The sequence below is a fragment of the Rhineura floridana genome, chromosome 7 (assembly GCF_030035675.1).
Source record: "Rhineura floridana isolate rRhiFlo1 chromosome 7, rRhiFlo1.hap2, whole genome shotgun sequence".
In the NCBI taxonomy this organism is placed as follows: Eukaryota; Metazoa; Chordata; class Lepidosauria; order Squamata; family Rhineuridae; genus Rhineura; species Rhineura floridana.
In genome coordinates, this window is record NC_084486.1 from 6,213,717 (window position 1) to 6,229,617 (window position 15,901).

At 40.6% G+C, this 15,901-nt stretch overlaps 1 protein-coding gene across 4 annotated transcripts in view; it reads left to right on the forward strand.

The window, feature by feature from the left end:
* Positions 1–15,634, forward strand: part of LOC133388690 (WASH complex subunit 2A-like) — a 258,757-nt gene extending 243,123 nt beyond the window's left edge. For all 4 annotated transcript variants that reach the window (XM_061634772.1, XM_061634771.1, XM_061634773.1 and 1 more), the window contains 2 exons: positions 6,458–6,635; positions 15,190–15,634. In XM_061634772.1, coding sequence (XP_061490756.1) covers positions 6,458–6,635; positions 15,190–15,329 — 318 coding nt within the window. In that variant the 3' untranslated portion in view covers positions 15,330–15,634. The remainder of the gene's footprint in view (positions 1–6,457; positions 6,636–15,189) is intronic.
* Positions 15,635–15,901: the final 267 nt, after the last annotated feature.

A 15,901-nucleotide genomic window follows, 5' to 3' on the forward strand; every position in this document is an offset into this window, starting at 1 on the left:
GGAAGTTGTTTAAAAACACTACATTAGAAGCTCAACTGGAGTGCATACCGCAGATCAGAAAAGGTACCGCCAGGGCCAAGAAGATGCCAGCATGGTTAACGAGCAAAGTCAAGGAAGCTCTTAGAGGCAAAATGTCTTCCTTCAGAAAATAAAAGACACACAAACTCTGGCAAAAGAAATGCAAGAAGACAATAAGGGATGCTAAAAAAGAATTTGAGGAGCACATTGCTAAGGACATAAAAACCAACAACAAAAAATTCTATAAATACATTCAAAGCAGGAGACCATCTAGGGAGGCGATTGGACCCTTGGATGATAAGGGAGTCAAAGGTGTACTAAAGAACGATAAGGAGATTGCAGAGAAGCTAAATGAATTCTTTGCATCTGTCTTCACAGTGGAAGATATAGGGCAGATCCCTGAACCTGAACTAACATTTGCAGGAAGGGATTCTGAGGAACTGAGACAAATAGTGGTAACGAGAGAGGAAGTTCTAGGCTTAATGGACAATATAAAAACTGACAAATCACCGGGCCCGGATGGCATCCACCCGAGAGTTCTCGAACTCAAATGTGAAATTGCTGATCTGCTAACTAAAATATGTAACTTGTCCCTCGGGTCCTCCTCCATGCCTGAGGACTGGAAAGTGGCAAATGTAACACCAATCTTCAAAAAGGGACCCAGAGGGGATCCCGGAAATTACAGGCCAGTTAGCTTAACTTCTGTCCCTGGAAAACTGGTAGAAAGTATTATTAAAGCTAGATTAACTAAGTACATAGAAGAACAAGCTTTGCTGAAGCAGAGCCAGCATGGCTTCTGGAAGGGAAAGTCCTGTCTCAGTAACCTATTAGAATTCTTTGAGAGTGTCAACAAGCATATAGATACAGGGGATCCACTGGACATAGTGTACTTAGACTTTCAAAAAGCATTTGACAAGGTACCTCACCAAAGACTTCTGAGGAAGCTTAGCAGTCATGGAATAAGAGGAGAGGTCCTCTTGTGGATAAGGAATTGGTTAAGAAGCAGAAAGCAGAGAGTAGGAATAAATGGACAGTTCTCCCAATGGAGGGCTGTAGAAAGTGGAGTCTCTCAAGGATTGGTATTGGGACCTGTACTTTTCAACTTGTTCATTAATGACCTAGAATTAGGAGTGAGCAGTGAAGTGGCCAAGTTTGCCAACGACACTAAATTGTTCAGGGTTGTTAAAACAAAAAGGGATTGTGAAGAGCTCCAAAAAGACCTCTCCAAACTGAGTGAATGGGCGGAAAAATGGCAAATGCAATTCAATATAAACAAGTGTAAAATTATGCATATTGGAGCAAAAAATCTTAATTTCACATATACGCTCATGGGATCTGAACTGGCGGTGACCGACCAGGAGAGAGACCTCGGGGTTGTAGTGGACAGCACGATGAAAATGTTGACCCAGTGTGCGTCAGCTGTGAAAAAGGCAAATTCCATGCTAGGGATAATTAGGAAAGGTATTGAAAATAAAACAGCCGATATCATAATGCCGTTGTATAAATCTATGGTGCGGCCGCATTTGGAATACTGTGTACAGTTCTGGTCGCCTCATCTCAAAAAGAATATTCTAGAGTTGGAAAAGGTTCAGAAGAGGGCAACCAGAATGATCAAGGGGATGGAGCGACTCCCTTATGAGGAAAGGTTGCAGCATTTGGGGCTTTTTAGTTTAGAGAAAAGGCGGGTCAGAGGAGACATGATAGAAGTGTATAAAATTATGCATGGCATTGAGAAAGTGGATAGAGAAAAGTTCTTCTCCCTCTCTCATAATACTAGAATTCGTGAACATTCAAAGAAGCTGAATGTTGGAAGATTCAGGACAGACAAAATGAAGTACTTCTTTACTCAGCGCATAGTCAAACTATGGAATTTGCTCCCACAAGATGCAGTAATGGCCACCAGCTTGGATGGCTTTAAAAGAAGATTAGACAAATTCATGGAGGACAGGGCTATCAGTGGCTACTAGCCGTGATGGCTGTGCTCTGCCACCCTTGTCAGAGGCAGCATGCTTCTGAAAACCAGTTGCCGGAAGCCTCAGGAGGGGAGAGTGTTCTTGCACTCGGGTCCTGCTTGCAGGCTTCCCCTAGGCACCTGGTTGGCCACTGTGAGAACAGGATGCTGGACTAGATGGGCCACTGGCCTGATCCAGCAAGCTCTTCTTATGTTCTTAATTACTGTGTATGGTTGAATTGTGAGTGGTAGAAAGGTGGGACAGAAATATTTTAAATAAAAATCATCAACCACGACCATAAAGTATTTAGCACCCCCTCGTGAACTCTGTATCGGCCCTGACAGATCAACATGAATCAATTGATAGGGAGCGGTTGTGGTGCATTCTGTTTCTTTCCTAATGGGTGCAACTGTCGCCTTCGCTTTACAACAGGCATCACAATCCATCAGTTGCCCACAGTCTGTCAATTTCATGTTTTCGCTATACATAGGGGTTTTCTTAATTGTCTCATAGTTGGCATGTCCCAACCTTCTATGCCAATCATGCACACAGCCGTTATGTGTCTGTCTCTGTGCACTCAATGCAGCACACTCTGCATGCTCACTCTGTATTATGAACTGTGAATCTGTTAGGCACCCTTGCATGCAGACCTCACCCCCTTTTTGCACAATACATTTCTCCTTATCAAATGTCACAGTATAACCAATATCCACTAACTTCTTCACAGATAGAATATTACTAGCTAATTGGGGTACATACAGAACGTCCGTCAGGATTCCCATTTTACCTAACTTCACCGTGCCATGTGCCAAAACGTCTCTCCTGGATCCGTCCGCTAATAACACAGAGTCTTTTACTGCTTTTGACGTGTGAAACAGGCTTCGGTCCTTTAAAAGACAGTGGGACACACCACTGTCACACACCCATCGCGTATTGATAGTTTGAGGCTTCTCTGCGCTGACAAAGTTCACACTTGACTGCTTCCAGCCACAGTCTCTGCTTTTCCGCCTGGCTGCACAGTTCCTTTGTATATGACCCCGTGCTCCACAAAAATAACAGGATTTCAGCCCTTGCTGCTGCTTGTAGTTAGACTGCTTGCTTCTGACAGCTTCCTTCAGCTCAGTTCTCTGCTTCTCCTGTCTCCTTTGCCATTCTTGGTTCAGTTTTTCCTCCACAAAGTCCAAATTCAGACCTCCGTCTGGCATAGCCTCCATGGACATCACGAGATTATTCCAGGATTCGTCAAGTGAAGCCAAAACTATGTACACCTTCTGAAGGGTGCTATGCTCCATCCCTCTGTCCTCCAATTCTGCAAACAAACGTCTGAACTCTGTTAGATGCTCGGTCATGGTGCTCTCCTCAGTTAGACGCATCTGGTACAGCTTTCTCGCCAAGCAAAGTTTGCTCCCCGCTGTCTGTTGCACATGGACAGTTTGTAACACATCCCACATTCATTTTGCTGTGGGTTCATCTCGCACGTAGAGCAATTGAGAGTCGGAAAGTGCCAAAGTAATAAAAGCCTGCGCCTTCTCATCCTTACGCGTCCAGGCCGCCTGAGGAGCCGCCGGTGGGGTGGTGTCGATAACTTCAAACAAGTCTTCTTTAATCAGAAACGCTCTCATCCGTAGCTTCCAGCTGGCATAGTTAGTCTCCGTAAGACGTTCCATTGGCATGCCTCCAGACATATTCACTGCCATTTCCGCTCACCTCTTCAAGGCACAATCAAGCTGCCTTCCTGAGCTCTGTCTTGGATCAGATCAGTCTTTACTGCGCTGTAAAGTTCACCGGATCTGGGCCCATAACCCTGTTGGTGTGTGTGGAATTGCGTGGCCGGCTCTTTACAGTTGAACAGCAAGACGTCCAAGAAATCCAAGCACAGACAGAGAACTTGTTTAAGAGTCCTTTACTTTGGACATTAAGGCAGCAAAACAGCAAACAAGACTTTTCCCTTTACGATCACAACACCTAGGAAGAACTCCTTCCCCCACAGAGCTTTCGGTTTCTCTCCAGCCTTTTTGTAGATAAGACTGGCCTCGCTGGGCACAGCTGCCAGCCAACGTCCTTGGTTCTTTCCCTGGCTGGATTAACCCCATAACTGCAGTTTAGCTCTTCCACTCATGTGAGGCACATATGCACGTACACACATATCCAACATAAACTCTGGAAGGATGTAGGAGACATAGGCATGCTTAACCTCATCCTTGCTGGTAAAGTATTTACCTAGTCTCTGTGGGCTTTCCTTGCAGGGCCAGCCTTGAAAATAGGATGACACTTTTAGCAAATCCTGAGTACAATTTGACACATTAATTCTCATTTCTTCTCTCATTAATAAGCTTTTTTAAAAAATTAAATAGGTATATTTATAGCTCCTGATGGTCTCCCTTCCGGTTACTCATTAGGTCCATGCCTACTTCATTTCAGTGTTGTTGCAGCATCAGGTGTTTGCAGACCATTCACTGGGTGAATTGTATATTGGGTAATATCTAGACCTGGGTTTGATGACTAAAAAACCCTCTCACTTACTGAATGGATACAGATTTGACATGACAGACAGACATATTTTTCCTCTGCAGAGACAGAGATGAAACTAACTTTGAAGTAAATAGGGATGTTGCTCCCTACTGTTTGTAGCTCATGTAAAATGTAAAGTGGTGTACAATATGTACAATTAAACATGAACCACCATAAAAAAAACAAACCGTTATTAAAATGGCTGGCTAATCAAGAAAATTTAAACAAGTACATAGGCCTATTGGCATAAAAGGACTTCAAGAGATGTCTGTTAAGTCAATACGTCAATAGCAAGGATGCCTACTGAGTCTCTGTTGAGTCTCTATTTTACAACATGGGACTAGCAGTACTAAATATCCAACTTCTAGGTCCCATCTGCAGTATACCTTTAAATAGTCATGGTTTCCCCCAAAGAATCTTGAGAATTAGTTTGTTAAGGGTGCTGAGAGTTATTAGATGCCTATTCTGCTTGCAGAGCTACAATTCCCTCTGGAAACTAGCTCTGTAAGGGGAATAGGAGTCTCCTAATAACTCTTAGCATCCTTAACAAACTACCGTTTCCAGGATTCTTTGGGGAAAGCTGTCACTGTTTGAAGCAGTATAATACTGCTTTAAATGTGTAGTGCAGATGGGGCTCTAGCTGAACTGTAACATGGGGGACAACTAATAGCACTCCTGCAGATGATCCCAAAAAAGGAGGCATTACTTTTATTGTTTGTTCAGCATGTGTATAGATGAAATGTGCAGTATGCTTTAAAATTTTTACACAGGCTCTGAACGTTACTAATGGGCTGCTTTATGTTACTGGAGTTACAGGGAAGAGAATTTCACATGGCTAGATCCCACACTGTACTGCTAACACCTGTGAGCAAAACTAATTGAGTCAGGTATCACATACAGAGGTAGCCTGGTGACTTGCACTGTTTTTTAAATTTTTTTGCAAGAACAAAAAACATTGGCTCACATCACTGTTTTAAAAAATTTGCCGCATATCATATAAAGAGGAAATTTGCACATCTCTAGAGAAATGTGTAAAAGCCAGATAAAAGTACAATTCATAAACCTCACTGAAAATAAAGGAGATGTGCAAGTTTTACCTTCAGCACCAACTGAACACATATCTCTTTGCCCAGCTTTTGTGGGGTTTAGATAATGGGGCCAGTTGCCAATTATTGCCTGCTGTGTTATGAGTGTTTGAGGAATTTATTTTTGGTCTGTTTTATATTTTTATACTGTAATGGTTATTGTGATTTTTGAACTGAATTGTTGTGTTGTGAGCTGCCCTAGGATTGTTGACCAGTGAAGGGTAGTTTATAAATATAAATAAATAAATTGCATCATTGCCTATAGCAAGGGTCCCCAACCTTATTGGACCCTAGGGCACATTTGGAAATCTGAGAAACTGGTATGGGCACCACAAAACACTCATTTCAAAGAAGAAAAACGGGTGATGCTCAGAGCACACACACATACCAAAAAAACAGGCAAAACACTCAAAAATAAAACACAAACAATAAAAGCAGGCAAAATATCCTCAATCAGACAAAACACTTGTGTTATCATCACCATTAGGGGCAGGGGGCTTGGCAGGTGCCAGGTGGGGTGCCTGAGGGTGCCCTTGGGCACCACATTGGGGCTTCGTGCTTACAGTACCACATACTGTCACTGCTTACCCCACAACTGTTGTTACCGGAATGGTGGGAGATCCTGTTACTCAGAACTAGTACCATTCTTACGAAATATGAGTAGCTTGCTAATGTGAGCTTTGCCAATGAGTACATGGCAAAGCTGTGACTTGCACCCAGCGTCTTCCAGGTTCTGTCCAAAACTCTAGCCACTGGACACATCAAACAAAGCTGGCTTAGTTGCCAAAGAATGAGAGCAGCCACCTTCTCAATTACCAAGCACCAAGTCAGGAGAAAATGTGGGGTTACACCGACTTGCCCTATACTGAAACTTCTCTTCCTTTATTCAAGGGTGATATATTTGCATCAGAAGCTCTTGAGGTGCCTGTCAAAGCAAAAGAGCCAAAGGCAATCCTGTTTGATGATCATGATGATGATGTTGACATCTTTGCTGATCTCGCAGTAAAACCAAAAGAAAGGAGTGCCAAAAAGAAGATGGAATCTAAATCTATATTTGATGAGGATATAGGTAAGGAGTTAATGTAAGCAGTCAAGTCTGTAGTATGGTTACAAGTGGTGATTTTGCATAGAGAATAACAATATGTTACATTGTGTTGGGACAGAGGAGTTGGGGTTGATGAATGTCAAAATACACAGCACATAATTTCAGAAACTAGTGAAACCCTCTTTAGCTCTGGTTTGTCAGCAAGATTGTGGACACTTCCAGATTTTCACAGGAATACTTCAGTACACAAAACATGAACAAGAGATGAATGTTCAGTATGTTAAAGATCAGAAGTGATCATAGGAGTAGAATCACCTTATGAATATGCTCTTGAAAAGGATGGGGGGGGAAGCACACCCATCACAAAAGTCATGGCTTTGTGAAGCCCAGAGAAAAGGGCCTCTGAACGTAATTAAGTGGTCAGTTAGTGTCAATTATTTGTCCCATTGTAATGGGACATGAGAATGACTGACCTTCTCTGGATCGGAGCCCAGTAGTGCAAGAACTGATAGCCTGTATGAACATCATTTACCTGTGCATCTGCTTCCCTTGTATTGGGCCAAAATGGGTATGACTTTAAATGCACCTTCAAATGTACCTTTGCATTTATAGACATTTTTGAAAAAATCAATGCAAATAGCATCTGTTGAGGGGGCAGCTGATTATTGTCAAGATCACTGCAGGCATGGAAGGGGAATTTAATATTCTCTCCTCTTGTGATCCTGAGAAAAACCCTTGCTCTGAAGGGGCAATTTGCACAGTGAGGATATCCCCATTGGAAAGAAATTTCTCCTCCATTCCTGTAGCAGTCCCTATTCCAGATTATGCTATTTTCATTTTTTAAAACCTGAATGTAAAATGCAAATATATATTTTGCATTTGAGCCTCCACAGGTAGTATGGCAGAGAAATTTAAATCCAGCAAATATGTACTTAATATTTTATTGGGTTTTTTTATATAGCTAAAGACTATCTAAAAATAGGAAATGGAGAAAGGAGAGGATAAATGGGCAAATACTATGTAATTATTTCTGCTATACAATTAGTTACAATAGGGAATTGTGCTTAGGGTGTTCTTAAAGTTTGGTGGAAAAGATTAGTTTTGAGAAGGGATTTGATGTATACAAGAGTGGTAGTTCCATAGAGACATTCTGGGAGACGGTTTAAGCCATAAGGGGCAGCAAGAGAAAAATGGCAGTTGTTTGAAGGAGCAAGTACCTCCTGTGAAACTATAGTTTTGCCTTTTAATATGGAAAAAACCCCTTCAGTATTGGAGAACAGCCCCATATCATGTGGACTGATCAATATCTTTCAGGACCACAGAAATGGCAAGAGGCAGAACTTTTTTTTGAAAAGCCAATTGGGGAACTATTGTGTAGGCAACCAATTAGCTATTCTAATTCAAATTTCAGGTAGATTATGTAATTTTCATGTCTCTGGGCTAATCTGAGCAGGAGCTGAGAGAATTTCGAACATTTACATCTGCGTAAAAACAATTCACTGTGTTGAAAGGGGTAAAGAGTTAGGTTGTGGAAATGGTGATTAAGGATGACAAAACATGCCTTGGGCTCCTTTAGGAGGAAGGGTAGGATATAAATTTAGTAAACAAACGAACAAACTTAGAACTGACTGTCTTATTTCCTTTTAAAATGGAAGCTAACAACTGCAAGCTGGCAAAACCTTAGAAATAATTGGCAGTATAAATTACTAGTATAGTAAAGGAGATATGGTGGTGACAATAGAAGATTTAAAACAGAGTTGTGCAAGGGATGTCTTGGAGGAGAAAACGATCTAATTCACCGACCGCAAGCCATAGACCAGAAAAATGAAATAGTTGCCCAGACTGTCAGGGCTATGAATGGATTGAAATCAAAATTTACTTGAGCAAGAAATAAAGGTGGTGAGGGGACAGAGAGAGGCTCTGGAATATAATAGTGCAACTGAGAAACAAAAAATAGAAGAACTAGAATGGAGAATTGAGGATGTGGACAGTTCAGCTGGAAATTAGGAATGCAATGCTGTGAAAAGCTCTTTATAACGACCTTAGGACCAGAAAATACAGAACCAATAGAGTCAGCAAAAGGAATAAACTCAGCAATTGCTAAAGAAAGGAAGTGGGAAAGAGATGTCGATCAAGTTTGGAGATGCGTGATCAATAGACTTAATAAAACAATTAGAACCTCCCCTCCCTGTTATTTCAGACAATAAAGAACTGATTGTTCTGCCTGACATATCACCTATAACTTTGCAAAAAAAGAGAAATGTTTAAATTCTTAACAGAAAAGCTAAGACAAGAGGATGTACAGTATAGATGGGGATCTCCATTCAGAATAATCTGTTATTATAGGAAGAGATTGTTTAATATAAAAAACATAGAAGAATGGTTGAAGATGTATTTATCTTTGAAAAACCAAACAGGAGGAATAGGCTTAGGTAAAGAGGAAGAGAAAGAAAGTGAAGAGAAGACAGAAGATAAATAGCAGACTTGAACATTTTCTGTGCCAGAGAATATTACAACTTTATTAATTTCATTCTTAACAAATAAAAAAGCATTTTCCAAGATGAATCAGATTAATATCTTGTCACCTGAGAATAACTTGGTTAAAAGGAAGTTTTTATTAAAATTATGTAGAGAGAAGGCTGATATACTATAATGCTTCCAGAAACTCATTTATCATAAAAATAGGTAATAAGAAATGAAATATGGGATTAATAAATATATATTAGTGTTTTCATGTTCACCTCTTGGGACCCTGTATATGGCGCTGGAATGTTAAGCGTGTAAGGTATAGACAAGAGCTTATTTATAGTATGTTTCATTGGAAAATTAATCAAAAGGATTTTAAAAAAACACACAAAAGAAATATGAACATCTTTTGCAAGATAATAGACTAGGGAAAGCAATTATATCAACAGGAACATCTAAATCAAGAGGCGCAGTCATATACATAAATGAGAAGAAAATAAGACTATTGGATGAACAAGGAAGAAGAGTGTTAATTAAAGTCCAACTATTTGACCAAGTAGTTAATACTGCAAATACTTATGCTCCAATATGAACCAGAAAGCTTTTTACTGTAAAGTTAGTAAAATCATGTGCAAGTTTGGAAATGAGGAATGGATTATTGGAGGAGACATGAACTTGGTAATAGCTACCATGGAAGACATGATGCAGAATTTTGGGTTCTTTGACTTCCTTGAAGAATTTAGAGAACATAGGCTTCAGGCAAAAAGTAGGCCTTTATTCGATATAAGCGTACACAGCGTCAGCCTCACCAGAACAAGTGGTGAAGACTGCAACATGGCACTGTCTGCATGGGTCTTTTATACAGTTTTAAAATAGCATGTGATATTATTTCACCAATCATACCATTCCCTTAAAGCACTGCATAAAGGTTGCACCTTTCTGCAGTATTTCTAAACCGATCAAATGACATTGGGTAACTAATATCTAGTTATATGAACACATGTACAGGTGAGCTTCCATTATATGCAAGCATATTTCCTATTCTAATTTTCTGTCTACTGGACTGATGTGGCCATTATTCTGCTGACCCCTTGACTGATGTTCTTTGAGGCCAGTTGAAACCAGTTACTACCACACACAACATGTTATGATTGGTCTGCCATGCATATCCTGCACATTAACCAAAATATCAGACATTAGAAACAGGTCAAGTATATTCAGGATGCACAGATTTGTAGAAATACATTTGTGGACCTTAATCCAATACTATTATCTTTGGAGTGGAGTGGTGTTCGGATAAGAAAACAGTGGAGATTGAATGAAGTATTATTGAAAGACTCCACAGCTGATAATATCAGAATACAGCTAGATAAATAACATAACAATTCAGATAACACACAGAGGATGAATCAACTGTAATATAGAGTGCAAGTGAGGCATTTATTAGGGGACAGATCATCAGCATATCATAGAAAAGAAATAATTTAAATGTTCGGCAGACATTGACCCAAATAGAGAGAGAGAATATAAAAACACATCAACCTTAGCAGCTCAGTTGTGAGAAACCAAGTTGTGAGGAAGATAGATATAATTGATACTCATAGAGTATATAAAAGTATAATGTATATGAGACAAGGATATTTTGAGCAGAAAAAGCAGGAAGAATTCTGGCCAATAAATTTAAAAGAGGAAAGAATAATTCAAGGATAACATCAATTAGAATAATGGATGGTAAGTTAAACAATTTTATAAATACTACAATCATATAACACACCGAATCCAGACTAGAAAACATCAAGATGTATGTATCCTAAGAAAACATACCTGCATTAAGTGAAGAAGATAAAGAGTGGTTAGATCAAGACGTAAGCAAGTGAGTCAAGCCATTAAACAACTTAAAACAGGTAAAATCCTTGGGCCAGATGGTCTCAGTGTAGAACATTATAAAGAATTTTTGGATATCCTGCATGAACCACTAACAGAGCAATAAACAAAATGCACACCTCTGCTAACCTTCCACTGGAATGGGCATCTGGAAAAATTATAATATATAAAAAGGGTAAAGACGAAGATGTAGAATCCTACAGACCCATTGCCTTTCTAAATGTTGACTATAAGATATTGACAACCATCTTAACTGATAGTTAAACAAAATAATCTTTAAATTATACAGCCACTATAACCAGTGTGGATTTTTCACATTCCACCATTTTAAATTGAAAATACCCCCCATGCCATTCTGGTGCTTCCCATAATCTCATTTCAAAACAAAATCTTACAAACCTTATAGTCCTGAACTCAGAAATGCTTGCTTAACAACCCTCTAAGTTTTCATGGCGATGCAAAAATCACTCAGAGACAATCCAGAGTTCAAAATGTAAAACAAGAAATAAAATCCAGACTCAGACTTTTTTGTGTCAGTGGTCTCATAATCTGTTGAAATTAATTAGAAATCAGCCAAAGTACCTGCAATCCTATCACTGACCTTGCCGCATACTCTGACCTTCATATTCTACAGCTTAAAAAAATGCATGGCTGATTTTTAATTAATTTAAGAAATTTAACATTGACGTCTATGACAACTCAGGCATACTCAGCAAGAACCAACTGTCAGTGTTCTAAAAGCCAGGCTAAAAACTGTTTGGCTTGGCTAATCAGGGGGCCACATCCATGCCAGACATTGATTCCACTTTAAACAGTCCTGGCTTCCCCCAAAGAATCCTGGGAAGTATAATTTGTGAAGGGTGGTGAGTGTTGTTAGGAGACTCCTATTCCCCTGGCAGAGCTCCAGTGGCCAGAGTGGTTTAACAGTCAGATCCTCTTCCCAGAAAATTCTGAGGATTGTAGCTCTGAGAGTGGAATAGAGCATCTCCTAGCAACTCTCAGCAGCCTTCACAAGGATATACTTCCCAGGGTCCTTTGGGGGAAACTATGACCGTTTAAAGTGTGCATGTGGCCAGGCACAGCTTTGGTTTAAATTTGGGTGAAAGACTATTCTACATGCTGTAGAATGAAAACATGGGGAAAACCCTAAAAAATAATTATACTAGTAACAACGTTTTTTTTTGGAAAGTAAATGGACTTTTCCTCTGCCCTGTGCCCACCCACCCAATTTCCTCCCCTACTGCTCCCCCTCTCCCCTCCACCTTTTTCCCTTCCCTCCTCCCCTTCCTCTGCCTTCCCCCTCCCACAGGCCACTTTCACCTATCATAAGTATGATTGCATGGGAGAAAATTCCACTGAACTCAGTAAATATGCAAATGATCAAACCTGCCCTCTCCCTTCTCCCCTCCCTCCTCCCCTCCCTCCTCCCCTCCCTCCTCCCCTCCCTCCCTTCCTCCTCCCTCCCTTCCTCCTCCCTCCCTTCCTCCTCCCTCCCTTCCTCCTCCCTCCCTTCCTCCTCCCCTCCCTCCCCTTCTGCTCCTCCCCTCTCCAGCCCTCCCTCCCCTTCTGCTCCTCCCCCATGTTTAGTTTCACCTATCCTAAGCATGATTTCTTGGGAGTAAATACCGTTGAACTCAATAAGCATGCAAATGATCAAACCTGCCCCCCTCTTCCTAGTCTCTTCCCCCTTCTCCCTGCCCTCCCCTCCCCTCTGCCCTCCACCTCACCCGTGATCAGTTTCATCTATCCTAAGCATGATCACAGGTGAGTAAATCCCATTGAACTCAGTAAGCATGCAAATGATAAATCCATTCTTAGCAAACTTGCACAGGATCCCATTTCTTATCTCCTGGATTAAAAAAAGAAGAGAAATTCACTAAAAGGCAAAAAAACCTTGCAGCTTGAGAATATACCTATAGTCAACAGATATTTCTATCAAACTTTAAAGAGCAGGGAAATTGGGCAGTTTGTCAGCTCTGCATCGAGACAGCAGTGCAGGCGGGGGCTGGAAATTCCTGGGTATTTACCAGGGTGGGAAAGTCCTTAGCTAGCAGCTTGGTCGTAAATCTGCCAGGCTAACGAGGATGAAGCGTGATAAGGGCAAGGCCCTTTCCAAGCTTACATGCCAAGCCAGAAGTCCAGAAGCGAGGTCAGTAGAGGTCCGGGTTCAATTGCCAAGGAGTCAGTCCAAGATAAGGTTCAGGGAATCTGGAAACACACAAAGCCATGCCTGACATTGTAGTCAGCAACAAGCTGACGCCAAGGTTTGTCTTTTAAGGAGCAGGTTTGTCAGCAGGTGTGAGCCATCAGCGTTTTGGCCTTAAGTGGACAGGCCTGCCCCTTTTCTGCCTGACCTTCTGTTGTCTACGTTCTGCAGGTGAGGGGGGAATATCCTGTTCACTGCATCTGGCTGAAGGGCTTCAGCTGTGTCTGGGGTGCTCTGCAGCTGAGGGGGAGAAGGAGCTGGGTTCTTAGGAGTTTTCTCCGTTTCTCCTGGGTCTGCTGCTGTTACTCCCAAGTCATCCTCGTCTGATGAGTCCTCCGATGGGGCCATGACGCAGCTGTAGTGAATGCACCAGGGGAGCAGCAAACCTGACCTCCTCTCTGAAATATTGTACTGCCCTACAACATTGTCAAAATGCAAACACAATTTGGGTTGGTCTTTCACAGTCCAATCTACTTCCTGTGTAACTTGGAAGAATTTGGTAACGAGTGTCCCTGAGCATATGGTGAATGGTGGCAACACGTGCATTCAGGACTGCATCTCCAAAGATGGAAAATTACATTTTTTGTATGTTAGTTTTATATATTACCAGTTCATGATCTGTACCGCAGTCTGCTCCAGGTCTTGTTTTTGCAGAAAGTATGGAACTTCTCCATCTTTTGCTTCCAGTTATATAAAAATTTTGATTCCTATATTGACCATTTGGCAATATCCACATGTACAATAGTCTTTTTGGTTGTTCAAAAAATGTGTTTGTAAGAAACAAATTACTGGCTTCACAGAATTCAGTAAGTCTCTCTCCTGCTTCATTTCTTTCTCCTAAGCCCCATTTCCCCACAATTCCTAGTTCTTCTATGTTCCCTGTTTTTGCATTCCAGTCCCCCATGATTATCAGAGCATCCTGTTTTGGTGTGTGATCAATTTCTTCCTATACTTCTGCATAAAATCTCCATTTCTTCTTCTGTGTTTACTGTTGAAGCATAGACTTGTATGATGGTTATGTTGACAGGTTTCCCATTAAGTTTCATTGATATCACACACTCAGACCTTGTGTTATAGTGTCTAACAGTTTTTGCTACATCACTTCTCACTATTAGAGTAATCCTGTTTCTTCTTAATTTCTCATTTACTGCATAAAATATTTTGTAGTTGCCTCACTGAAAGTGTCCCATTCCCATCAATTTTAATTCACTCATGCCAAGTATTATAATATTGATATGTTCCATTTCTTGCTTAACAATATCTAACTTTCCATGGTTCATGCTTCTCCCATTCCATGTTCCCATTGTGTATGTTATACAACTTTGGACTCTCCTTTCGCATCTGTGTGCATCAGCCTCTGGGCTTCGACCCAGTTGCGTCATTAGTCACAGCGCTACTCGTGCTTCTCCATTGTTCTTCCCCACTACCTTGATGAGTGCCATCTGACCTGCGGGTCTCATTTTCTAGCACTGTCTCATGTTGCATTTTGTATAGTCTATTTATAGGGTTTTCATGGTAAAAAGGTACCAGTTATAGCATATATTAAAATGAAAGTACTTACAAGATCTGAACAGGGTGGTTCATGGCAGATGCTCTTGGAGGTCACTGTTTCATAGGGTTGCCATAAGTTGTAATCGACTTGAAGGCACAGAACAACAAAATGGAGGTAACTTAATCCTAAATCTTTCAAGCCTATCAGCTGCTGTAAATTATAAATAAATGATGTGTACAATTTATAAATTATTATTATTCAGTTTATTAATTAAAATATTAACAATTGAAATATAATAATATGGAATATTTTTCTTTGGAATAATTGACTTATGTAAAATGATGAATTAATTGGTATCAATTGGTATGTGCTTTATATTGTTTAATGTTTGCATGTATTTCTGAATGATGTAGAATTTTTTTAATCTTTAAAAAATCAAGTTCATTCACTTGCAGACATTTTCTGTCAAATATAGCTTTCATGCCATAGCACTAATTATGTCAGCTTGATTTCCATTTTTTTTCCTTTAGATGATATCTTCTCACCTAGTAGTCAGTCCAAGACATCGACCAAAAAGACCCAGCCATTTGAGGCAACTTCAGGAACTAAATTTGATTACAGAACTTCTAGTACTTTTGAAGACCCACTGAATGCATTTGAAGGGCAGTGAAGATGTGGCCACTGACTCTTCTGTCACACTTTTATTTTGCCCAGTACTAATTACCTTGTTTTCTAATCAAACAGGTGATATGATGGGGCTGTACAGGTACTCCTCAACTATCTCCTCATTCGCATCTAAATATTTTTCCTTGCATGATGTCAAAAGAAACATAACATTGTAAAAATAATCTCAGCACCCTTAGCAATCCTGTTCCAATTAATTAGCTTGTTCATTCCATTGCTAATGTAATGTATTGTACAGAGTATAGATTTTATTAACCAGAACTGCAAAAATAAAACTGATATTGGTCAATAGCACTTGTAAATTCAATTTCTTTTGTTGGTTACAGAGCCATCTAACTCAGGGGGAGCTGGCAGGAAGCTCCGCAGCATCCATTTGCTGTTCGGGAGCTGCCAGGCTGGCAGAATGTTGGCTCAGCTGGGAGCTGTGCATGAAAAGAAAAAGCCAGCTCTCACGAATACCCCTACCGGCGAGTAAGCACTCCCCATTGACTTCCATTATAATTATTTTCTTAGACTGACCCTTTTCTCAGCATAACTTTGGCCTGGATTGGGACCTGC